Genomic DNA, 24,390 nt, shown 5'->3' with positions numbered 1-24,390 from the left:
TCTGCTAGTCTCGATCAGATGTTATTTTGCGCCAGTACGCCATAGACATGCACAATACTTTCGAAAGGAAGGTGGTGTCCACGGAGAGAACCCCAGTGAGGGCTATCTCTATGGCCGAACTCATGTTCAGATCACAACTGTGCATCTCTTCAGCTCACAATATCCTTCTAGCCCGAGATGGAGAAGGGGTTAGCCGCGAGGTTGTGACAGTCTTGCAGCTTCAGCACGTTCGAGACCCAACGTGATCGAAGCAGTGTCGGTCATATGGTCGGTCGATAGTCTGGGTGGCTGCGTACAAGTGTTGGCCTCCAAGTGCTTATGAGTTTGGGCAGGCTTGGTGACCTTCGTCTTTCGAAACGAGGATGATTATGCGTAATGAGAAAGTTGAGGCAGGCATTTGGCGTATCTATTCTCTTTATAAGTAGACCAAACTGGGGCTCATAGGCAAATATAGAGTCGTCGACTATGCTTGGATAGAACAAAAGTCGAACTTCATCTTGAAAGGGCACACTCATCTATATATGCCTCAAGGAAGCAGAAGCAACCCCCAGGCCTCGATCACCTCTCTGCAGTGTCCTTTCTCTCTGCTGGATGCAAGCACACGTACCCCCTGCCACCCTCGATGACGTCCGTCATCACCTGTCATCACCCCATTTCGACCTGTTACCGTGGGATCTATCATTTGGTTTGGCCAACCACAATGTAGAATTGTGGACTAATGACCTCTGCTTTTGCTTTCCCCCAGATTGTTATCGAAGATACTCAGGTACACACGTGTCTTTGTCTCATCCAAATCTGCAGCTCACCGCTGTTGGACAATTGACAGGCAGCCACCAACGACACAGCCTGTCGATTGCGCCTTGATAGTTGTTTCTTCTATGGGATGTTGCTTGAGGCATTCATGATTGATGTCTTGGGATTTGTCGCCTGATATCACCTGAGTTGCGTTCTCAAGTTGGCAGATAGCAAGGATTGGGGTCTCGATGCAGAGCATGCAAGTGTTCACTGATTTGTCGAATAGCCATAAAGTGCGGTGTAGTTTCCGTGGCAGATCATTCAAAGCGAACGGAGTGTTCAAGATCGGGTGGGGATACCTAGCATATATATGTTTGCTGGCCCCACGCAATGCCCACGTCTCTCTGAGATCGTACGAGATCTATTGAGCACGCAACCTCGTGTTTGCCAAAGACTGTTGTGATACCACGAAAGGCATATGCTTTAGTCATACTTCTTTTCTCCATGAGAACGGTATGGTCTAGTCAAACTGAAAGACCCGCGATTCCGTGCGAACACAAGAAAGAGTGTGGCCGTAGGAATACCACAAGAAGATGTTCTCTCCGTCATCGGCAGTCCGCACTCGAAAGCGTTGCATGTGTACATGGTAGTAATATGACTGTCCCTTGGCATTGGCAGGGTAGTGTCATATCCAACTATCACCCCTGCGCACGTATCATGATTAAACTGAGTGCAGGCTATATTAAACTTCCAGTTGACTAATTAACGCCCCTAACCGCACCTCTAATCGTATTAAAGTATGTAACGCGTATAGCTGTAAAAATGCACAATGATGATAAGAAACAAAACAGTGTCCGCTGAGAAGCGATAAATCATGGACTCTCTGTGAATATGCCTATATTTGCTGAGAAGACTGTGCCTTTTCATAGCGTATACTCTGCTCGCTACGTAGTCGGAGTACGATGGATTGAACTGAACTTTACAGACTTTGGCACAAGTGAGGCAAGGTCCATAGACCCAAGTGAGCAGCTTATGCATCTCTGGCTCAGAAGTGAGAATATTGTGCCTGTCGAGCAGGGCTAGCGACCATGTATTTTCACCGGTACTTGACCGGTTCATCACCGCATGTCTTGATCATGTGAACCCTGTCGACTTCTGGAATGGGAGCACGATGCTGTTGTGCTTGTCAGAATCTTATCCGATAGGCCTTACCCGCACGTCTTCCATACTCTCGGTAACTTCCACTCATAAGTCTCGAAAACAGAGGATACCTAACAACGAGGTGTCTGTTCCAACAACCAACTCAAACATAGGCTTGTGTCCCGTCCCTCGTGGCGATGCCGAGAAAGCTAGCATGATTGTGGCCTGCTCCTGATTGCTATGCAAAGATGACAGGGCCACGCTCGGTCGAATGTCCTACCACAGGCGGTCATACTATATAGCCAGGCGGTCTCAATTTTTGGAAAGGTCGAGCGAGGGCGAGATATGTTGGCCGGGTCGTCCTGGGAAGCACGACTCGGTTCAGCATCGAGTAGCACAGTTTTAGAATGGCACACTTCGAGGCTCTTAGACGCGTGGTTCCGCTCGTGAACTCGCACTGTCTGAGATCTCGCCATCATCCGTGATGGTACCATAGCATTCTTTGTTTTGCTAATTATGGCTGTACGCTTGTGGAAGTTGCCGCCCTTGCTTGTTCTATATCGGTGGGCATCGCAGAAGGTTCAAACGTCATGGGCAGTTACCGTCTTGGTACGGCAATCAACCAACGTTTGTATTGCTAAAGATCCATCAGTTGTTCATCCGACTGCGACAGATACACTCTTAGGATACAGTAGCAGAGCTTGAAGGAGCGATGGCATGTAATGCGATGCTGCAAGGATCTACCTCCCAGCCCTACCACTGTAGTTCACTGGTACTTCCTCTGACAAAAAGGTCAAGTTTCGTCGGTGGCCGTAATAGTCGTCTGGTAAAGATGCAATAGAGTAGCGTCAGCCCTATGGACAGGGGAGATGTTGGTATGGATGCAGGTGGCGTGAATGTACACAAGAGTCCTCAAACAGTCATTGGTCTGCTCGTTCCTGCTAGACTTTGCTTCGCACCCGCAGCTCCGATGCGCAGCATCGCGATCAGGCTGGTGACCGGTAGGTGTGCAGCGTACAGTATGCTCGAACACGAGGGGAGAGAGACAGGGGTCTGTTCGTACACAATCTACACCAGATTGGGCAATTGGTCCATGGCGTTCGCGAGGGACGCATCACTTTGGTCTCACAGAGCTCAAGCTCTGAGCAAGCGGGCGAACCACGCCCCGCGCGCAAACCAGCCAGCCTCCCTCCTCGCTCCGGATCCTCCCCATCCTTTCCCCTCCTTCCTGTCGTTTATTTCTAATCAGGCCTCAGTATGCCAGCGGTGAGCTTTGTAGCCAATCCTTGCAGCAGCATCGCCCGAAGGCGCAAGATGCGCAGGGAGAGTCGCATCGCCTCGACTTTGGCCTGCTGTTTTGGAGCAACGTAGACGGCCATAACGGACTTTGGGCCAATATGTCCAAAATCTGGCTTTGTTGCATGACCCTACGTGGCACGCTCTGACCGACGTCCACGCTTGATGCATGCTCTGGTTGCAATGAAGCCCAGAAGGAACCCTAACATGCAAACTTGCCGTGGTAACTTCACCGCACTCGCGACCCTTCAGCCCTACGGGTTTGTGAGGAATGGGCCGCTGGTTGCTGCTAATAATGGCGGAATTGGCGACTTGGCTCGGTGTCACTGTCGACCCGCATGCATGGCTCCTTCAGTTCCAATTGCGGAGCGCCTTGGAATGCCGCTGCAGCTTTCACATGGCACTTACGCTAAACGGTCCAGGGTGCTCATCCTCTTGAGCTTGTCTGTATCTAGGCAGAGAGCTGTAACCACAACAGGCCTACTATATCAGAGCCACACCCCTCAAGGCTGAAGTACGTACATCCTCGAACCCACCTCGAACATACAAAGTCCACCCTTCGCACCTCAGTATTTCATCTTTCCATTTTATCACACTCCACACACACACACACCTCATACACTCTGTACACTCCCTATTGTCTACACACATACAAGATGAATAGGCGTTCGACATACTCATCATGCTCATGCTCTCCACCTTCTTCACACAAGCACCATGCCTCAACACATCCCACCAGCAGTGCATTCAGCGCCAGTGCGAATCCAGACGAGGACTGGACCAAGATCACGGATCTTGCTGAGCGAAGGAGGATTCAGAACCGCATCGCTCAGAGAAACTACAGTATGCATGATGCGGTCTGTTGCGTATGTCGTGTGTTACTTTGCTAACGGTCACCACAGGAAAGAAGCTGAAGAAGCGTCTCGAAGATCTGGAACGCCGTGCAGCATCTAGCTCAGCCTCTCCATCGCCCGAAGTCAAATACGTCGATCTGGATCTCTCCAACTTGTCCGGTTACAAGAGTTCATCGCACATGTCACACGCACAAGAAAGCAACAATGTCGACAGTCGTGGCTACACATCCAATGGATACGATTACCCTTACTCACAAGCGCCTGATGATAAGAGGATGTTCTCGTATCAGCACACTCGTCAGTTATCAACGTCTCCACCTCCGTTGTTCAGCTATCAGGCCTACCCGTCCATCGAACATGGCCAATTTGCTCCTTCGGTTCCCAACTACATGGCATATCCTATTCCTGTATCTTCTTCATGCATGATGCCTCCATCCACCATGACCTACCAAACAAGCATGCCGGCTATCATCAAGCCAGAGGTGTACGAAGAGGACGACATGAACCCCTTCAGCCTGAGTTATGCTTCTATAGCTGGTGTAGATGTGACCAGCCAATTCAGCTATCAGACGCCTGCTGTTCACGTAGGTAACACTCCTGAATTCTATCCGACGCCCTGACTGAGAACCTTAGCTAGACTCCAGCTTTGTCAGATAGCTTTGAACCTTCGACAACCAGCTCACCTCCTTACGATTACATGACTTTTCCGCGCACACCCCTCTCAATGCCCTTGACGCCACCCGTTCGTCTACGTGAGGGCCCAAAGTAGAGGCATCTGTTGATAACGACATAATGAAACAAGGATGAGGGAGGGCATGAGCGTTAGGAGTTCACGGGTTTTTTCAGCGCAAATTACTGAAGCTTAAAGGGAAATACCATACTGTCGTTCGCTAGGGCAATTTTGGGGTTGAGCAGCTGGTTTTGTGGCGTTCTTGTTCGGGAAAAATACTCACCTTGTTTAACTCGGCTCTCTATGCGCAAGGGTTCAAGGCGTCATTGGTTACCACTCTCGAATGTACAAATCATCTTTCAAATAGCCTTATCGCAACGGGCATACCTAATCGCGAAGTCGGTACTCTGGTGCGGCTGCAACTTTCCCCACCTCCTCCCCGTGTTCAAAAGTATGTAAAAGCTCCTTTATAGCTGTAGAAATGCATGATCTGACCAGGAAACTGGACAATCTCCACTGAGAGGCAACAGAACATGGACTCTCTATGGACGACATTTGTCTCCAAATGAGATTGTGCCTTTTCATAGTGTCTACCTTACTCTGTGTTGTGATCGGAGAGGCTGGATGTCCGTTCATGACCTTCAGCCCAACAAGCGGGTCCATGCGAGGATGCGTGACCGGTTCGGTGTCACCAGAAAGGATGCCGACTTTCAAGGAGCAAGTACAGTAGGTACATACCGAATTACAACAGGCTCAGCAGGCAACAAACCAAAGGTAAAGTGGGGTGTGCAAGCCACGAGGGAAGCCTGAACCGCCAAGCAAGGTTCGAAGCAACCAACCACAGCTCGCGCAACCAACGCCAGAACATTTACTTCCTACACGACTTTCAGCTCTAGATACGGCCATGAACAAAGAAAAGGACCAGACTCTGTTCGGAGGTAGTCGGTGGGTTATGTTGCGTCACTTCGAGTCTGCGGGACGCTGAGAAGTTTACGCCCTACAGCTCCTGGAAAGACGCAGACTGGACTGCAAGCGACGATCGCGTACGCGGCGGAAAATCACAAGTAGGATGAGTGACAGTACGTGTGCTTTTCAGCTTCCGGATATGCTAAATCTGTGCTGTGCAGTCTTTCCTCGAATGTCACAGCAGCACAGGCCGATTCCATGGCAATCTCGACATCAAAACCTTGGGTGGCGCGGGATTTGCAAGCCAGCGGACCACGGGTGAGGATAGAAGCTGGGATTTGTCTAGCTATGCAGGAATCGTGCTCGACATTGCAGAAGCAGACGGCAAGTATTCTATTCCTCGAAATCATGCCACCTATATGGCTAGTGCAGGACGTCAAGCTCATAGTTGCAAACTCGCAGATAACAGGTATACCTTCATTCTCAAGGACGAACTGCTTCCCCGCAATCCAGACAATGGACGTGAACAAGCCACTATCTCGTGGGAGTACGACTTCAAGCCTTGTTTCGGGGAAGGTGGTCTCGAGAAAGGTGGCCTCGTGTGGGTTCCATGGTCTGCTTTGAAGCCGACCTATCGCGGTAAAGAGAAGGAGCATGCGGATCCTATTAATCTCAAAACAATCAAAAGAATGAGTATCATGATGCGAAGGTAAGTGCCGTGCAGCTCGTTTAATTCTTGAATATTCATATTGCGTGGCAGCTTCTTTGGCGATCAAGAGGGACCCTTCTCTCTAACCCTTCGTTCCATATCTGCAGTTGTGAGCTCACCGGTTGAGCTTGGCAGGCTTGAACAGGGTAACGCAGCATCTGCAACAACCAGCACTAGTCGCTGGACTCGGTATACCCATTCGTTTACTGTGAGTCAACTCGGACAACGAGTCAATGCAGTGGTGGTTAACTCTTGCAGATTGCATTATCGCCGTGGCGCATCTGCGGACTCGCTTTGGTCGCGACTGCCCTATACTACCTACATGGCAGCAAATCGCAAGCAGCCTGATCCCAGTCCGAAAGCCTCGGACACGAGGCCCTTAAGGGTCGCACTGAGCGATGAATGGCTTTGATGCCAAATCAAAGTTGCACAACCAGGTGCGCGTGGCCAACTCGTACAGGACCACCTTGATTCTGTAGAAATAGTCGAGTGTAGTGCAAGTTCTAGCGCTCTATTTATTCTACCAAAGCGCCGGGTTCGACACAAGCGACGGCGCCACGTTTGTAGTATAACAAACCTCTCAGGGCATTGCCGTTTTGGGATTATGCATAGAATAGTCTTTCCTCCCCATATGCTAAACTGGAACACACGTAGCTATACAAATGCACGATACTATTGGAAAGCACGATAGTGGCCACTGGAAGAAAACATTCTGTCTGCTCTCTTTAGCCACACCTCTGCTCCAATTAACAATCATGCCTTTTCATGGTAGATATTCTGCTCTGCGACATAGTCTGGGACGATGATACACATATCGAGGCTTAGAGAGTTCCATGATTCATCTCGGGCACGTCAACTACAAGATTGGAGGTGATTTGCCGTGGTCTGTATCATCAATCTGGATGCTTAACCACGGATGAAGATGAAACCGAAAAAGGTTGCACAATAATAATTCACGAGACGGTAACCCATCGACCCGGATCAGGTGCAGGTGGGGTGGCGGCGCGGTGCTCGGCATCTGTGAAGGACCGGCTCGCTTCACGGGGCGGCGGGAGGTCAAAGGTCCGATCGAATAGGCGAGGATCGCAAGTGGATTGCAGAGCAAATCTGCCAGTCGTTGTTGCAACAGAATTTCTAGAAATCGTGATACAAAAATTCTCTTTCTGTTTGGGTTTTAAGATTTTGATGTTTGTTTTAAGATTAAGGGGGCATGGAAGAGAATAGATCTTTGTAGTTGTCGAAGACGCACAGAATAAATGTGCATTCGACCTGACGTGACAGCGGTATCGACTTTGTGCTGAAGGCGAGAAGATAACTGAACATGATGAGGGATCTTCTTGATTTATAATTCGGACCAAGAATACCACGAGTAGCTTTCAACTCCTCGGCGAGGATCGAAACTTGGAAGGTCTTGTATGCTCGTACCGCCAACGACGTTTGAGAAGTGCTTGTCAACAACGAGATAGGCTCGGACCCTCGGCGACTTCTATCGAATGAGGCGTTCTGGGCATCCTCACGGATGTCAAAGAAGCGAAAAGCGTTGCATAAAAAAGCACAATCCAAAATCCTGCCAATCAGAGCCATTGAGGCTCACACAACTTGTTCACAGAAGGCTTTCGGAACCTCGGTTCTCCGTTTTTTACGCCTCCGAAAGAAATGAAGTCTAACACCAGCGTTTGCCATGTTGTCACCCCAACAGTACTTTTTCTCCTCTTCATATTAAATGCCTTCCCCCTCTGTGATACCTTCGAATTACTAGCATTCCTCGAACGACCGAAACTCTGGTATCTTGACCCTAGCTTCTGCTACTCGAATTCTGGTCGACCCCAGACAAACAATCCCCACATCTGACTCTCCTCGATACACTCGACTAACATGGAGAAGTCCAATAAGGATGTTGAGGCTGGCAAGGGACCATCGTCTGTCCCTCATTGGCGCCTTGTTTTCGACCAAGGCCTCGTCACTGATGAAGTTATGAACTGGAACTATCCAGGCTCTGGAACTGAAGAGGATCCCTATGTTGTCAACTGGATCCAGAATGATCCCCGCAATCCGCAGCTGTTCTCAAACTGGAAGAAGTGGGGTCTTACCATGCTTGTAGCCATTGCTACCCTCGCAGTCGCCTTCGTCTCTTCCGCATATTCTGGTGGTATCAGGGAGATCCTGGTCGAGTTCCATTCTTCGCAGGAAGTTGGTATTCTGGGTGTTTCTCTGTTCGTTTTGGGTTTCGCCATTGGTCCGCTTCTCTGGGCGCCACTTTCTGAAATGTTTGGCCGTCAAATTCTCTTCATCCTAACCTATGCCGGTTTGACAGCATTCAACGCTGGAGCTGCTGGTGTCAACTCTATGGCCGGCCTCATCGTCTGTCGATTCTTCGCTGGTGCCATCGGATCTTCTCCTCTCACCAACGCTGGTGGTGTCATTGCTGACATGTTCTCGGCCAACCAGAGAGGTCTAGCCATGACTCTGTTCGCCGCTGCTCCTTTCATGGGTCCTGTTCTTGGTCCTATCGTCGGAGGTTTTGTTGGCGAGACTATCGGCTGGAGATGGGTCGAAGGTGTTATGGCAATCTTGTAAGTTGGCTTATTCTTGACATGAACGTTCGTTTGCTGATTCTTGCTCCAGTACCGGTGTGCTCTGGATTGCTGGTACGCTGCTCATCCCTGAGACTTACCCTCCCGTGCTTCTTCGCAAGCGTGCTGCAAAGATGTCGAAGATGACCGGCAAGGTCTACCGCAGCAAGGGTGATGTCGACCAAGGCCCTACAACTTTCGGCAAGGTCTTCAAGACTTCTCTCCTTCGCCCCTGGGTATTGCTCTTCCGCGAGCCAATCGTCCTTCTCTTGTCGATCTACATGGCTATCATTTACGGAACTCTCTACATGCTCTTCGCCGCCTTCCCTATCGTCTACCAGGAGAACAGAGGCTGGAGCCCTGGTATCGGTGGTCTGGCTTTCCTCGGTGTCGCCGTCGGTATGATCGGAGCTGTCATTTACTCTATCTTCGACAACAAGCGTTACGTCAAGATCTCCAACTCACACGGAGGCTTCGCCCCTCCTGAGGCCCGTCTTCCTCCTTGCATGTTGGGTGGCATTCTGTTGCCTGTCGGTCTTTTCTGGTTTGCATGGACCAACTCGCCCTCCATTCAATTCATGGCTTCAATCGCTGCTGGTGTACCCTTCGGTTTCGGCATGGTATTGGTATTCCTCGCGATTATGAACTACCTCAGTAAGTATAAATCTATTGTTAACAACGGTAAAGAAATGCTGACAGTTTTAACTTAGTTGATTCGTACACCATTTTCGCAGCTTCGGTGTTGGCGGCCAACTCGGTCTTGCGTTCGCTCTTCGGTGCCGCTTTTCCCTTGTTCACCACTTACATGTACCAAAACCTCGGCATTCACTGGGCATCGTCCATCCCAGCCTTCTTGGCCTTGCTTTGCGTTCCTATGCCTTTCTTGTTCTACAAGTTTGGACCAAAGGTTCGTGAGAACTGCAAGTTTGCCAAGCAATCTATGGATTTCATGAAGAATATGCAAAAACAGATGGCAGGTGGTCAAGACAAGGAGGAGGAGGAGAAGGAAGAACAAGAGGCCTTCGACTACTCCTACGAGGATGAGTCGCACGGTGACGCCGAGACGCCAAAGTTCGAGGAGATCAAGACTGGAAAGGAGAAGCAGGCACAAGATGGTGGCAGACTGTCTCGCACCTCTACCTACGAGCACTCTCCCTACGACATCGATCGTGTCAACACACGAGACTCATTCTCCAAGCCCAGATCTCGTGCTTCGAGCATTCGCCGTGGTGCTTGATCGGGATTTATTCTTGGAGGATAAGTCATACCTCTCTTTCCTAGTACTATGGACTCATGGACTTTATACAATTAGCGCGGCGTTCTGGGATACCAAAAGCTGATGTCTCCCTTTGAGCATCATATAACTCAGGCTGAAGATCTTTGACGATACCACAATAGAGCTTAGAAACATTTTAATACTTTTCCAACACTCATCTCTGTTTCCACTCTTATCACCGTGCAACTAGTTCGTCGTGTACTGCTTCTCTTATTTCCTTCATAGGTAATATTTGTAGTTGAATTCTGTTTAGCTGCTGCATATACCAACAAAAAGTCCTGATGCTGTATCCGACCGTGAGGAGGCGTCTCGTATGGATGAAAGGAACTCGGACCAGCAATCGGCTCAAATTACTCGACATGAGAAATGGCGAAGCAAGCGAAATTTGTCTGCATGTATAAGACTAGGTCATGACTCGTCAATGTGCGCGGGAGTCATCGGCATCAGATTGTATGATAAGTTAGCATTTAAGCTTCTGGCAATCGGATAGATACCGCGCTAACAGGCTCGGTGTCACAGAACATTCTCAACACTTTCGGGCACACATGGACAAGCCTAGCTGTGGCGGTGATGTGAAAGTAGTGATTGCGATAGACCATGTTTGAAGCAATGAGCTTCCTGTTGTCAAGACAGTGTGGGTGATAAGCTGGAGAAGAAGAGTGGTGTCAAGCCATCAATGTTCGGCGAAGAAGGTGGATGAGCGGAGCCAAGCAGCGGATCGGACCCTGAATGACGCTGAGGCGGTGACGACAGATCAATCAACAAAAAAATATTGCCCCAAGGGAGAAGATTCGGAGCAAGATGAGGTGATTTGGCGATTGCCGGTCAGGGTTTCGTCTCAGATTTGATACGAATAAAGCCCCGGCCTCTTCCCCATTGTTATTTCCCCAGCTAGAGTCGATACAACCATGGCCTTGACACTTCCGTTGGAGCTGCAACAGCAGATTTTTTCGTACCTGGATCCGTGGTCCTTCTATGCATGCCGGAATGTGTGTCGGTATTGGAAGCATGCCTCCAGAGATGCTGTGACGCTTGCCAATCAACTAGGACAACTGCCCATCGAGCCGACAACATGGGTCAAGAAGGTCGACTCGAAACGAAGAGAGTCTGTATACGATGAGGCGGCGAGAGCGTTGATGCTGGGCATGCGCGTCAAGGCTTCAGCTTCACCCGACGACAGCCTGTCAAGACGACTCGACAAGACCAAGCTTGCTCTCTCAAAAGATGGCAAGCGTGCAGTCTCGCTACACGATCGCACCATCACCCACTACGACACAACCTCCGCCGAACCCAGCATCATCTCTACACGCCCCATCAACGACCTCCGTACAGCAATCGGTGGAGGTCCTTGGTTTAAATGCTCCCCGACGTCCATGTACGAGCTGGCTCTTTCTTCCGACGGGCGCATGCTGGCTGTTGCCCTGGAACGCACCATCCAAATCTACGACATGAATTCGGCTGCCGACTCGTGGCCTGTGGCCTCTTACATCACCTCGGCCACTGGTCACTACATCGCCGCTCTCGACTTCGAACACCACGACAGTTTGCTACGAGTGCAGCTGAGCAACAAAGGTGTTGTTGTATATCTTGGCTCGCCGAGAGATGGCAGACCCGATCTAGAGCACTGGCAAGACAAGGGTGGCTTGAAGCACGCCTTCCTCGATGCTAGCAAGCTTTCCCTGCCACCGTCCGAACCTTTTGACGGTAGCCCGGCTGTATCGCAGCGTTTAGCTGGTCTTCAGCTCCTGCGTCCGTTCGCCAATGGCTGGCTAGTCGCTGCTCAGAAGCATGCGACAAACGTCCAGTCTGGCTCATACTGTCTGGCTTACGTTCCCTTCAGTCAAATTCATGGCCACGTCCTCACCGCCGAACGCTCTGTCACCATCCTCGAAAATCTTCCCGTACACTTATCCGAGAACATTCAGCACTTATGGCATGATCTGCCTTCGGCTCACATTAACCATCCCCATTTCGCCCTCTCGCCCAACAACTCTCTTTTGGCCATGTCCGAGAACGTCGCATCCTCTACTCCTACATCTCCTTCATTGAACCGCATTTTCCTCTACCGCTTGCCATCAACTGAGAAGCTGATGGACACCCTCGGGCCACAACACCCTCTTTTGCAAAAGCTTGAGGCTGAGCAGGAGTTCAAATACCAGATCAAGCGTCTTCCTACCAGCCTTGGCTCAATTTCTGGCAAAGTCCTCGACTTCACCTTTGAGTCTGTCGAAAGCGGTGCCAGCTCTCCACTCGCTGTCACCGCTGTCACTGATACTGGCGCAATGACCTGGACGTTGCTGGACAACTGAACAAGTCATGCGCCCGAAACTTCTCTTCTTTCTTCGCATCCACTTTGCATACTGAACTCTTACGAAGCGCTAGACTATTTTTGTATTTTTCTTTGAAAACGTTAGACGCATCATAGAAGGAACCATAAACGGCATAGACGGAATTTATAGATACCCAATACATTGTATACACACACTAAACCCTACTCCATCAATGCAACATGAGACGCCGGCCAATGCAATGCGCAAGCTGTATATCATGACATACTCATTCCACCCTTGTCCTCTTATCAGAGCATTCTTCATCTTCTTCTACCTCATTGTGCTTGCGCTTGGCACCTTTCTCGTCACCAGCAGCCGTTGTGTCGTCAAGGTCGAAAGTGTTTTCGTCCGGGTCATGCAATGCATTTACAATCTTCCTCGTACCCATGTCATCGCCCTCTATCGTCTCATTCAAGTTGGGATCTACCCAACCTTCTGTGTAGCTCCCTCCAAAGTCGATAATCCATAGCTTTTCGTCCTTATCGACCATGAAGTTGTCCGCTTTGGCGTCGCCCCATATAAAATCATGTTGGTGCAGGAGATTGACCATCTTCTCTGACTCGGAGGCCCAGCGGTCTCGTTTGGCTTGTGGAACATCCGAATCGAGGAGATGAGTTAGTGGCTCAGCTCCTTCGATGTGTGTCTGTAAGAAGCCCATAATATCAGTCCTGGAGTCTGTGAACGACACTAAGCCCTGGACTTGGGGCACACGCATCTCTTTGTGCAAGTTGAGCTTCTCGATGTCTTTCATGATTTTGAGTTCGCGTTTGGTTGGTGCGGGCTGAGCAGGATCGACAACCTTGAGGAAGTAGAGGTTGTCCTTATAGCGGACAATGGCAGGCAAAGCACCAGCATTCTCGACAATTTCCAGATCTGATGCTTGAAACCAGGGGATGCCGAGCTTCAGGATGTATTTCGGTAGAGTAACTTTAGGCAGGAGATTGTCCATCTTGAATCGTAATGCAGGTGAAGACTCAATTTCTTTTGATGTGATCTTGCCATCTGTGTATTGAATGGCGTAGAAGTGTGTCATTGGGTGATACCAGTCGTGCACGTTGATTGTCTGCATCTCGCTTCGTGAGGGAGCATGCTTTTCAATCTCGTTCTCCAAGTGCGAGAGTATCCAAGCCTGTAGTTTTTCTTCCGAGTCGTTCTCGGCTTTGTCGTTATCTTCGAGGACAATGCCGCTGTCTTTGGAAGCAACGGTGGGACTTCTAATTCCCTTCTGGCACTCGGGGCATGTATACTCGTCAATCGAAGCTCCTTCTTCTTGCGAGATGCCAACACAGTCGCCATGGAACCATTCATTACAGCTGTCACAGCCAATCATGAAGCCTCGATCAGGTCCACGACATACACAGTATCTCGGTTCCTCTCCACGGTCTGCCTTGGCTTCCTCTGATGCGCGAGGCGATCTCTTAGGCTGGTCCTGTGGTGTACCATTTTTCGCCATCTTGACCAATTCTGCATGTTCTTCTACAGCCCTGTTGTCGTCCCCCGAGGCGGCCTTCATCTTCTTGAAATCGACAAAGGCATGAAAACGTATTCCATTGGCGAGAATTGTCAAACAAGAGTCATTGTTCTTGTCGCGAAAGAAATCGAGAACATGAGCAGGCTTCGTCCTGCGTCCTGCTGAAGCTGACATTGTGTGTGGGATTTTTTATGATCCAGGGAAAACGGTAAGAATTAGGTGACAGGCAGTATAGTAGAGAGTAGACAGTATGGAGAGATCTTTTTCTGCTAAATTAACGAACAGTACGAAACACGCGACCATTTAAGGTCAAAACCACTTTACGCGCTGGACCTACCGTGAGCATCTCGCGCTCGTCATTGATATCATTTTCTCAAATCAACACATCAAAGGCGTCATGGTTCCTGATCTGCGGAAGGAAAAACGATATGGCTTCCCGATCGGGTATCACAAGTGCAAGATTAGGTTTGAGACTTGGCGAGATCTGATCTCGCGAACGTGTCATCCTCGTGATTCTCCCAGCCACATGATGATGTCGTTGCATCTTCTGCTATTCTATTCTCGATGCCATTCAACAATTGATGACAAGTTGCAGAGCTATATAATTGCCTTCTCCCTAGAGTCATGCCGCCGGAGTGCCAGCAGAATGACAACACCAGTATATGTCCTTCAGCATAACACCATCGCGAGCTATGCATCAATCAGATTGATTTGCTGGCTGCAACATATTGATGCTGGTAGCAAATCTTCTCATCAGCCAATAGCAGCTCAGCTAGCTCATCTTCATTGGTCTAGTGGTCATGATTTCCGCTTGTCAGGAGTAAAATCTCGTCAAGCGCGGGAGACCAGGGTTCGACTCCCTGATGGAGAGCACATTCTTTTGGCGAATTTTTGTCCCTCAGCTGAACACTCTGCTTTCTGCTACATAATGTTTGGCGGCTTGATTGCTGGTACTCGAGTAGAGTTCTGGCCTTTCGTGCTAGTGTGACACTGCAACAGGTGCAGTGGAGATGTTATTTTCTCTTCAACTTGCGACATACTTGTTGAGAGATGTAACAGGAGACCTATCTTTCCGCTTGTCGATAGCAGATCTTATTCAGTCATTTGACAAGCTATCAAACATTCTTTTTCTAGCATGGATTGACTTTGTGGTCGTGTAGATCTCATTGATGATATGCTTGCATTTTGTGCGATGTTTTGTGAAGTTCGGCGTGAAAATCCACGAATGTGCTTGAAGCAGCCTATTGACCAACAGTCTTCATCTTTCACGCCGCATGTCTGCTTGATCACATGTAAAACAAGTCTGCAAGCCTTAACAGCTATACAAACATTCGGTAGTCTGTGTAGTTATCTGATTTGCGTGTGGATATGCATTTAGATAGTTGAAGTCTGGGGAACCCTGCCCTGGACATTCGGCTACAAGACAAGTTGGCATCCTCAGGCTTCCATGCTGCTACGGCCGTTGTCCTTCCTTGTCTACTGATCTGATACCGTTAGGGTAGACTCAATCATGCGCAGATGTCAGTTGTGCGAAAATCTCGCTTCTCGCCTCACCTTTACCAAGGTCTTGTGATTATTGGACGTAGATCAGTAGGCTGACTTACCATGTGAGCAGTTGAGTTTGGATACAGTACGAGGAGACTTTGCGGCCTGGAAAAGGAAGTCGACAAAAGTGGTACATTAATAGTCACCTTGTGGATGCAGAACTGCAGAGTATCGTTGTCGCTCACGGAGACTGGTTATTTAACGCGTGCTCGCAGGCGTCAATTACCACTAGCACATCTTGTTATGCAGTAAGTCAGCTCATCTAAGAAGTGAAAGTCTAAGAAAGCGACAAATATACCAATTGACAAGGGCAAAGAACGTGTGTAGTCTGACATTTCCACATGACCTGCAGCCCCTTGTACTTCGTTTGGGCGTTGCGCCTCAGCCTGCGACGACGACTCTCCACCTTCCAGCGGCTGTGTACCTCGAGTCGAATACTGCTAGCACATGCCGACGCGTTATACGCCAAAGACATGGCACACAACGATGGGTGAAGAGTAAATTAAAAACTTCTTCTCCAGGCCAGGATTGGCTGCAGAAAGTTGGCATGAATACGTCACTACCAAGCGCTGGTGTAGTTTCGTCTCGGCTCTGGGTGAGTCTGCCCTTGTGTTCACGACAACACACCAGACACAAGAAGCTGTATATAAGGAAAGGTTAATCTGGTCAGCTCATATGCATTTTTTTTCCATAATCCATCCCTTCTTCTTGTTTCTGCAAGTCTCCATCATGGTTGCATCTTTACCCTTCAAGCTTGTCAACGACACCAATTCGGACAATGTCTGGGCCTATATCACAGGCATCAACATTGCTGACGGAAGACGTGTTCTGTTACAAGCAGACGGCAAGACCCTCTACTTTCCGGAGAATCCGCCTGCCATTGGATCACCGCTAGCTCAGGACTGCGCCATACCACTTGGAAAGCCAGGAAACTCCGTCACAACCACTGTACCTCAGATTGCTGGTGGCCGTGTATGGTTTTCAATTGACAGCAAGCTAACCTTCCTCTTGAACCCTGGACCAGCTCTTGTCGAACCCTCTGTCCTGAACCCTAGCGATCCGAACGCAAAGGTGAATTTTGGATTCTGTGAATTCACGCTGAATGACGCTCAGCTGTATGCGAATATCAGTTATGTTGACTTCGTGTCCAACGCTCCCATTGCCATTACTCTGGAGAATTCAGCTGGCACAATACAACATGTATCAGGCATGCCTGCGAACGGTCTTGAAGGAGTGTGCGCCGACATGAGGGCTCAGACACAGAAAGACGGAAAACCATGGGACAGACTGATCGTTCAGATCAACGGACAAGACTTCCGTGTCCTCAACCCATCTCACGGTGATGCTGTTGGAGCAAGTTTTGCAGGATATTACGAGCCCTATGTCGAGGAAGTTTGGAACTATTACAGCACTGATTCCAGAAACTTTACGCTCAACACCCAGGCAGGCCCTGGTGTCCTTGATGGAAAGGTCTCGAACAATCAATTGCTCATTGGCCAAGAAGCATTTGAGAAGCCAAGCACAGCAGATATCTTTGGATGTAACAGTGGTCCCTTCACTACCGGCCCAGACGCAACTCGCAACGCGATTATCCCTCGTCTCGCCGCTGGTTTCGTGCGTACTACTCTAGTGTCTCAGACTCAACAGCCATCGGACTCTTCCACCTACTACCAATCCGATCCCACCGACCACTACTGTCGTATTGTACACGACCACAACCTTGACAAGAAGGGCTATGGTTTTGCGTACGACGATGTGCAGCCAGATGGTGGAGAAGATCAGTCGGGCAAAGTCAACGATGGTTCACCAGCTCTTTTCACGGTTGCTGTAGGAGGCCAACATGCCTACGCCGGAAACACACCTCCTGCTGAAGCTAGCAGAGTTGTGGAAGAACAGGCCGAGCCTGCACCAGTGGCTGAATCTGCTCCTGCTCCTCAAGAAAACGGACAGCAACAGCCGATGCAAGAAAGCCGTCCACCAATTCCGCAGCGCAAGAGCAGAGGACTTCGTGGCAAGCTCAGTGGCTGGAAGAAGAAGTTCTTACAGTAGAACTCAACGACACGAATACTTGTGCCAGCCTTTTCTTTTTGATACCACATTCTGTACAGATTGCATATTTCTAGTTGTCCTCGAATCCATCTATGATCGATTGTTCCTCGTGCGCCGAATAACATGACACGTGCATTCATAGCACCTTCGAGTTATTGTTGAGTGAGAGTGAAAGTAAGTGCGTGTGAAAGAGAGAAACCAAACGAAACTGGTGTTGATGAGCATATTGTCTGAGTCTTGGCACGACGGAAACGCGAACGTGAATGTTTGGAAGCTCGTACCGATTCTGGTCACGATCACATACCAATTCTTTCACAAAACTACACGGCAGTGACCTTGATACGCTGCTGGTCATCCGTTGCAGGCACTTCCGTTATCAATTAAATTGCCAGAGGGAGCAACCACAATGGCGCCTATAACAAGGAAAACCGCCAACTCTGGCGCATTCAAGCCTGTCCATCGCAAGGTACAACTTACAAGCTATTATTTACGCGCCAGCTCTGACCCAATCTTGGAATCTCCAGGGCTCTCAGACCAACACAAACCCCTTCGCCGATGTTGCCCGCACGAATGGCTACTCGACAACACAGGTGCATTCTCCTGCCGCTCTCTCTGCCTCGACCTATCGACTGACTCGATCTCTTCAGAACTCTGCTAGCAGCGGCAGCGCCCTCGTACCTACTAGCCAACTTATCGACCAGATCAATCCCTTGCGCGACATGGCAGACCGCGTCGGTCGTGAAGTCGATCACTTTGCAGAAACTCTCGACAGATTCAATTCTCGTCTACATGGTCAGGACGCATACCGTACCGCCATCGACCTCACTCTGGAGTACACGGATTTCGCAAGCACCATGGTCAACAAGTTGAAGAAACGTCACGATGCTCAGCGCGTCAACGAAATGAAAAATGAATTCGGCAAGAGGATCACCCAATCTCCTATCAGAAGCTCTAGCCTTTCTGGCGTTGTGGGCCCTGTCACTCACAACGATGGCGACGAAGACATTCCCGCCCAAACTTCGCTCGACACATTGAGGCAATGGCAAACCGAACTCGACACCTGGGAGCTATTCCGCATCATGCTCGAACTACGATACTCACCTGAGAAGCAGGCTCGCCAGCAAGAGAAGGAAGCTAGGCTAGCAGATCTGGGCACACCAAATACATACACATCAGACTCGGACATTTGGGAACGCTTTACCTTGGACAACGATTCAGCAAGAGAACGGCATCTTGTCCTGAAATGGCTACAAGGAGCTGCCAATCACGGTGAAAGTGACATCGAAGCCATCGCTGAAGAGTTGGAGAAGAAGTCGGGCAGAGGAACAGGTATCTGGTTTAATGGCTGGATGGAGACTCGTGAGAGAATCAAAGGAGCGAAAAGAATGCGCGTCTTTTCAACGGCCTCATCCGATATGCTCGACGTGAAGCGCACTCACAGCAACGAACCCCTAGTGTCTTCTCTGGACCCGGATGCACCAACTCGACAATACCGTGTCTTGGAGAAGGCAGACGAATATTCAGAAAGAGCTCTTTGGATGACTTGCTGGGAGATGCTAAGGCGTGGCCGCTCATGGAACGATATCTGCCAGTGGTGCTCCGAACACAACCAAAGCTGGCGCGCTGTAAGCATGGCCGTTTCTGCCGACTCGGACGTCGACATGGCTCTTCCAGGTGGCTCGGCTGGTTCACTTTGGCGACGCATGTGCTACGCCCTGACACAACAAACAGGTCTGGATGAGTACGAGGCTGCTGTCTATGGTGTGCTCAGTGGTGATCTAGAATCAGTCAAGCGTGTGTGCCAGAGCTGGGACGACTACATCTTTGCTCACTACAATTCCCTTCTGGTCGGGCAATTGGAAGAATATTTGCAGAAGAGCTTCCCTGAGAAGTTTGCGTCTGGTACTGCCACAAAGTTCCCACTCTTCGACTCTCTCAGGCACCACGGCGACCAACAGGATGTTGCTCGAAATTTGATCAGGCGCCTCAACGAGCAATCTTCCACTTCGCAGGAGGCCAGGAAGCCTCTCAAGTTGCTGCAAGGCAGTCTCGTTGCAGACAATTTCGCCGACTTGTGTAAGAATCTTGCGACAGCCATCTCGGACGCTGCCTGGTACCAAACCACTTCGACCACTATAGTCCCCTTGCGTACGGCTGTCTCTCCAGATTCTCAACGAGAGAGCGTCATCTTCAATGATTACGATGCTCTACGTATTGTTACTCACATGGTTTTGATGCTACGTGAGTTCCACGAGCCTCTTTCAGACATCAAGTCCGACCCTGAAGCCCTTGACAACATCATTGCTGCTTACATTCAGCTTCTGCGTGCGGCTGGTAGATGGGAGCTCACATCAGTCTACGCATCGAGAATGTCGCCCACTCGCGGTACCAAATCACTCGCACAAACCATGACCGACGTACAAGACCTCCAAGAGAAAATGCACTTTACCAAGCTCATGTCGACCTACGGCATTGATCCTGTTGCTGTCCTGACCGAACAGGCCAAGTATCTCATGGAAGAAGTTCTACCGAAAAAGCCTGCTGGGCAGGAGAATCTGAAAATTATCGAGAGTACCAAGGAAGATCTTTACCCTGGTCAAAGAATCAAGCTGAACTTTGCGGAAGAAGGAAAAGGTGGCGAGGGTATTGCCGACCACCTCGCCGTTTTCCATCTCATGGATGGTCATTGGGAGGTTTCTTTCCAGACATTGGCATATGCCTGCAGAAAGCTGTTGCGTAAGTTGCGAATATCTCCTGTTACTAATCAAGCATGCTAACAGTTTGCAGTCAATGGGTGCTTCCAAGAGGCCTCACGGTTGGTTGATCAACTCTCTTTCGAGCTACTCTGTACAGCAAAATCAAGGACAATCCTGGGCACATCGGTCAACGTGATGGATCGTGAAGAGACCGCGTTGCTCCCCCAGGATGCCGAACATGCAGCAAAGCTACGTGTCCTTCAAAAACAATGCAGAGGATACTATGAGCTCAGTCTGCTGGTGAAGGCTGTTGATGCCCTTAATGCCTGGAGGACGGTAGAGCATGATTATGCCACGTGAGTATTGGTGATCTTGCCAATATCTAGCCCTACTAACTGCGCATCTAGTAAGGTTCCACGACCCAGTTCACTGCCGGCCAAGGTCAAGACAACTTTCGAGGATACTTGCGCTGCAATCGAGCCTGTGCTAAGTGGTATTCTCATGCATGCAAAGGATGGTACGCAAAATTTCTATGCTCCAAAACCAAGATCCCGACTGACTCAAGCAGATGATGAAGCCGCAGACTTGGCCAAGATTCGTAACTGGTACCTGCCCGAGGTTGTCCTCGCATACAACACAGTGCTTTGCGCCGGTGCTCACATGATCAGCCGCGATCATCTCTTAAGGAGCATGGAGCTGGCAAACGATGTTGCCAACGACAAGACGGGCCTGGCTGAGTGCTTCATGGAGTCTCGACGTATGCGCGAGCTGGTCGTTGCATTCGCACAATCCAGTGAGACTATGCTGAAGTTGAACGAGATGAACCAAGGCAAGCGCGAGAGGAAGAACAAGGCAGGCAAGAACCTAGACATCTGGGAGATCAAGGCGTGAAGAACCATCTCCGCCCGGACCTGTATTTTCCACAAAGATCGAGTACATAGGCAGCTGCCATTATCAGGGAATGATGGTCCGTTCGTGTGTATCAGAAGGCTCTTTGACAGGAAGGCGCTCTGAAGATCTGAAACACACGGAGGACGAAAGGTGGGGCTGAATGTCAAACGTGGGGTAGTTTAGCTACAGTGATGACATCTGACGTTCACGCCCTTGGAGAGACAACAATAGCGGAGCACAGATTACGACACATTTTTGCATTCGTCGCCATTATCACATAAGCACCGAACTGTATAAAACAAAGTCCTCAATCGCAGGAAAGAAGATCAATCACAGCGTTCATCATCAGCTTTAGTGTCATTTGCTTGATCATCACCAAACCCCAACTAACCACTGACCATGTCAAAAACAATCGAAGACAATGGCTGGACAGCAGTTCCAAGAAGCCTCGAGAAGCTGCTCGCCAACCGCAAGAACCCCGAGTCAAAGGCAACACCGCTTCGAGTCGAGGACATGCCATTGCCCAGCAGCCCTGTCGTGGACATCACTGTAAAGCATGCAAGAGATCACCTGCCAAAGCAGACCTTCAGCCACAGCATGCGCGTCTACTACTACGGTGCGTTCGTGAATCACTACAACATCACTCAATGCTGTCAAAGCGTCACACACGACAACCACTGACACAATGACATGCACAGGCCAGGCAATCGCCATGCAGCACTTTCCCGAATGGCGCTACAGCCCAGAGACATACCTGCTCGCCAGTCTCCTCCACGATATCGGCACCACAGACACAAACATGTCTTCCACACAGCTGAGCTTCGAAATCCAAGGCGGCATCAAGGCACTGAATCTCTTAACTCAGCACGGTGCATCTCGATCAACTGCTGAATCCGTGTGTGAGACTATCATCAGACACCAAGACGTTGGCGAAACTGGTAATATTACCACTTTGACTGCTGTGATACACTTTGCGACGTTACTCGACAATGTTGGTGCGAACCCAGAGCTGGTGCATAAAGATACAATCGAAAATGTTGTCAAGGCTTGGCCGAGGGAGGATTGGACTGGATGCTTTGCTGCTACTGTCAGGAAGGAGACGGAACTCAAGCCGTGGTCACACACGACAAAGATTGAGGGCTTTGCTGAAAAGGTAGAGGCGAACGAGACGATGCGTCCTTATGACTAACGAGAGTGATCGAACCTGTTGTTGAAGATTGATGACCAATGCTTTTGGAGGCATATTCACACAGTATGACTGGTTTGCGGGATAATGATTGTGGTAATGACAGAGAGAAACCTCTATTACTCAAAGGTGTGCATTTTTGTAGCTACACTTGTTGATCCATCCTTCTTTGGGAGGAATGATGGAAGAAGAAAAGAAAATAAGGCTATATATACATTAACTTGAGAGCGTGACTTTTGCCCAAGTATATGGTAGAAGATGGGGTGTTCTTAGAAAGGAAGACCAGAAGAGCAAAGAACGCCAGTCATGTATGCGATGATACTGGTTTATGTTGACAAAGGAAAAGAGAAAAACAAGGAAATAATCATGATCTCGGAGCAGGCTTCTTGACGCTCAACTCGACTTTGCTGTACCATGCAGCACCGAGAAGAGTGACCAGCATGCCGGCTCCATTTTCGGGTCCAACGCGGACATTGAAGAGAACGATGCCGAGAAGAATTGTAAGGCATTGCTTGAGGTTGCCGCAAACGCTCAATGTTAGGGCACCAGCAAGCTTGTTTGTTTGGAAGGAGGTAACGTTGAGCATGAAGGCGAGGATGCCGTTTCCGAGCAGAGCGAGAACGACTGAAGAGGTAAGACCACCCTCAGCGGTGAACTTGGTGAAGTTGGCGACTTCTCCGGTGCAATATGCGTAGACGAGCGACTGAACGGCGGCGAGGGGGGACATGCGAAGGAGGAGTTCGAGGGCGGGGAGCTTGAGGCTGCCGGTCAGGAGACGGTTGGTTGCGACGGTCTAGTGAGGTTGTCAGTAAAGATACAAATGCATTCAAGTCGAGATGTGGGATCTTACCTTGATTGCAGCAAGGAAGACACCGAGGAAGGTGAGGGATGCGCCCATGAGAGAAAAGTAGTAGTCGCCGTATGTGCTAAGTCCAACACCGAGGACGATGGGGATCAGAGCCATGTATGTAGCCTTTGCGTAGGAGCGGCCATAAAACCAGCGGTAGATCAGAATGGTTGCGACAGGGCAAGTCGAGCGGGCGATCTGGTGGAAAGGAACGGAGACCATCTCCAGCGAGACGTTGGAGATGGCAATGTTGATGGTGAAGAGGACAGAGAATGCCACCAGGACATAGTTGTCTTGTCGTGTGAGGTATGAGAGCTTGATGTGGCCTGCGAGCAGGAGCGCGTAGCATCCGACCGCGGCGCATGTAGCGTGCAATGTGGTCATGAGCCATGGGAAGGCAAACTTGTCGAGGACGGCCTTGTTGTATAGCGTGAGGCCCAAGTTCATGGCGAAGTATAATCCGAGACAGATCATCTTGACCCGAGTCGACACAGAGTACTCAGCGCCTTCCTGTGCGCTCTTTGCTTGTGTCTGTTCCTCGACTATTGCCTGCTTCTCGACGTCGTCATCATCGCCCAGCAGCTTTTGGCGCTGCTCTTCATGGTAGTCGCTGAATTCAGACTCGTCCATGGACAGTTGTGGTTGCTTCTCGGAAATAGAAGCCATGATTGTAGTTTGTGAATAGGGAGAGCAAGGTATGCGGCAAAGTCAAAAGGCCAAAGTAGCGGATGCGTTTGGGAAGACAAGTAGTTGGATACGGGCCCGGTACGAGGGACGATGTGATACGAAAGTTTCTCGCAAGCCTCAGACAGCCTACCCAAGCCAATATATCATCAGATAACCGCCCTCAGACCTACGTAGTCATGTCATGCGAAGGGGGCCGCATGCAGCCGCCCCTCTCTAGAAGCGTTCAGTGCCAAGCGTCGAATCGCAGCAGAATATGATACAAACAAGGCCTCTCACGAGCCCAAAGTCGACAGTTAACAAGGGGGTAATTAGCATTCATTTCTTGAATGAGGCATAAGGCCATCTAGTCCAACGTTCTGCCACCTTCCAGCTGACACCGTTTCACAAATTCTTGACCGTTGCATCCCAACTCAGCTATATGTTATTGTCCGTTGGAAAGGAGTTGCACCATGACTACAAAACCATCGACACCCCAGTGGCCAAGAAGCGAAGGATCGGCTCACGGAAAATATCTTGACATCGCCTATCA

The 24,390-nt window shown here is 49.8% G+C and overlaps 9 protein-coding genes across 9 annotated transcripts; 7 read left to right on the top strand and 2 right to left on the bottom strand.

Moving 5' to 3' along the window:
* Window positions 1–3,827: 3,827 nt before the first annotated feature.
* Window positions 3,828–4,794, top strand: M437DRAFT_51114 (uncharacterized protein; the record flags this gene model as incomplete). Its single annotated transcript, XM_041022128.1, has 3 exons — window positions 3,828–4,014; window positions 4,074–4,609; window positions 4,663–4,794. The coding sequence occupies 3 exons, from the start codon at window positions 3,828–3,830 to the stop codon at window positions 4,792–4,794; spliced, it is 855 nt and encodes a 284-aa protein (XP_040878584.1).
* Window positions 4,795–5,599: 805 nt separating this feature from the next.
* Window positions 5,600–6,419, top strand: M437DRAFT_16977 (NADH:ubiquinone oxidoreductase complex I intermediate-associated protein 30; the record flags this gene model as incomplete). Its single annotated transcript, XM_041018883.1, has 5 exons — window positions 5,600–5,640; window positions 5,699–5,759; window positions 5,823–5,989; window positions 6,071–6,310; window positions 6,362–6,419. Coding segments are annotated over 5 exons (567 nt in total), but the record flags the coding sequence as incomplete, so codon positions are not given.
* A 1,766-nt stretch (window positions 6,420–8,185) lies between these two features.
* On the top strand, window positions 8,186–10,120 carry M437DRAFT_76233 (MFS general substrate transporter; the record flags this gene model as incomplete). The annotated part of the gene is made up of 3 exons (XM_041026586.1): window positions 8,186–8,883; window positions 8,936–9,537; window positions 9,594–10,120. 3 exons carry the CDS (start codon window positions 8,186–8,188, stop codon window positions 10,118–10,120), a joined length of 1,827 nt encoding a protein of 608 aa, XP_040878582.1.
* A 932-nt stretch (window positions 10,121–11,052) lies between these two features.
* M437DRAFT_51300 (uncharacterized protein) lies at window positions 11,053–12,468 on the top strand (the record flags this gene model as incomplete). Its single annotated transcript, XM_041022157.1, has 1 exon — window positions 11,053–12,468. A coding segment is annotated over one exon (1,416 nt), but the record flags the coding sequence as incomplete, so codon positions are not given.
* A 331-nt stretch (window positions 12,469–12,799) lies between these two features.
* M437DRAFT_11886 (uncharacterized protein) lies at window positions 12,800–13,660 on the bottom strand (the record flags this gene model as incomplete). The annotated part of the gene is made up of 1 exon (XM_041018633.1): window positions 12,800–13,660. A coding segment is annotated over one exon (861 nt), but the record flags the coding sequence as incomplete, so codon positions are not given.
* A 2,574-nt stretch (window positions 13,661–16,234) lies between these two features.
* On the top strand, window positions 16,235–17,554 carry M437DRAFT_51736 (glucanase B; the record flags this gene model as incomplete). Its single annotated transcript, XM_041022230.1, has 1 exon — window positions 16,235–17,554. One exon carries the CDS (start codon window positions 16,235–16,237, stop codon window positions 17,552–17,554), a length of 1,320 nt encoding a protein of 439 aa, XP_040878579.1.
* Window positions 17,555–18,249: 695 nt separating this feature from the next.
* Window positions 18,250–20,331, top strand: M437DRAFT_51040 (uncharacterized protein; the record flags this gene model as incomplete). The annotated part of the gene is made up of 2 exons (XM_041022116.1): window positions 18,250–18,419; window positions 18,480–20,331. Coding segments are annotated over 2 exons (2,022 nt in total), but the record flags the coding sequence as incomplete, so codon positions are not given.
* A 1,209-nt stretch (window positions 20,332–21,540) lies between these two features.
* M437DRAFT_76228 (cyanamide hydratase) lies at window positions 21,541–22,330 on the top strand (the record flags this gene model as incomplete). The annotated part of the gene is made up of 2 exons (XM_041026585.1): window positions 21,541–21,757; window positions 21,840–22,330. The coding sequence occupies 2 exons, from the start codon at window positions 21,541–21,543 to the stop codon at window positions 22,328–22,330; spliced, it is 708 nt and encodes a 235-aa protein (XP_040878577.1).
* A 361-nt stretch (window positions 22,331–22,691) lies between these two features.
* Window positions 22,692–23,840, bottom strand: M437DRAFT_51419 (TPT-domain-containing protein; the record flags this gene model as incomplete). The annotated part of the gene is made up of 2 exons (XM_041022176.1): window positions 22,692–23,120; window positions 23,178–23,840. The coding sequence occupies 2 exons, from the start codon at window positions 23,838–23,840 to the stop codon at window positions 22,692–22,694; spliced, it is 1,092 nt and encodes a 363-aa protein (XP_040878576.1).
* Window positions 23,841–24,390: the final 550 nt, after the last annotated feature.

Source organism: Aureobasidium melanogenum, assembly GCF_000721775.1.
Source record: "Aureobasidium melanogenum CBS 110374 unplaced genomic scaffold scaffold_14, whole genome shotgun sequence".
In the NCBI taxonomy this organism is placed as follows: domain Eukaryota; kingdom Fungi; phylum Ascomycota; class Dothideomycetes; order Dothideales; family Saccotheciaceae; genus Aureobasidium; species Aureobasidium melanogenum.
Note: the sequence above shows the minus strand (reverse complement) of the source record. Positions and strands in the feature narration are given on the sequence as shown.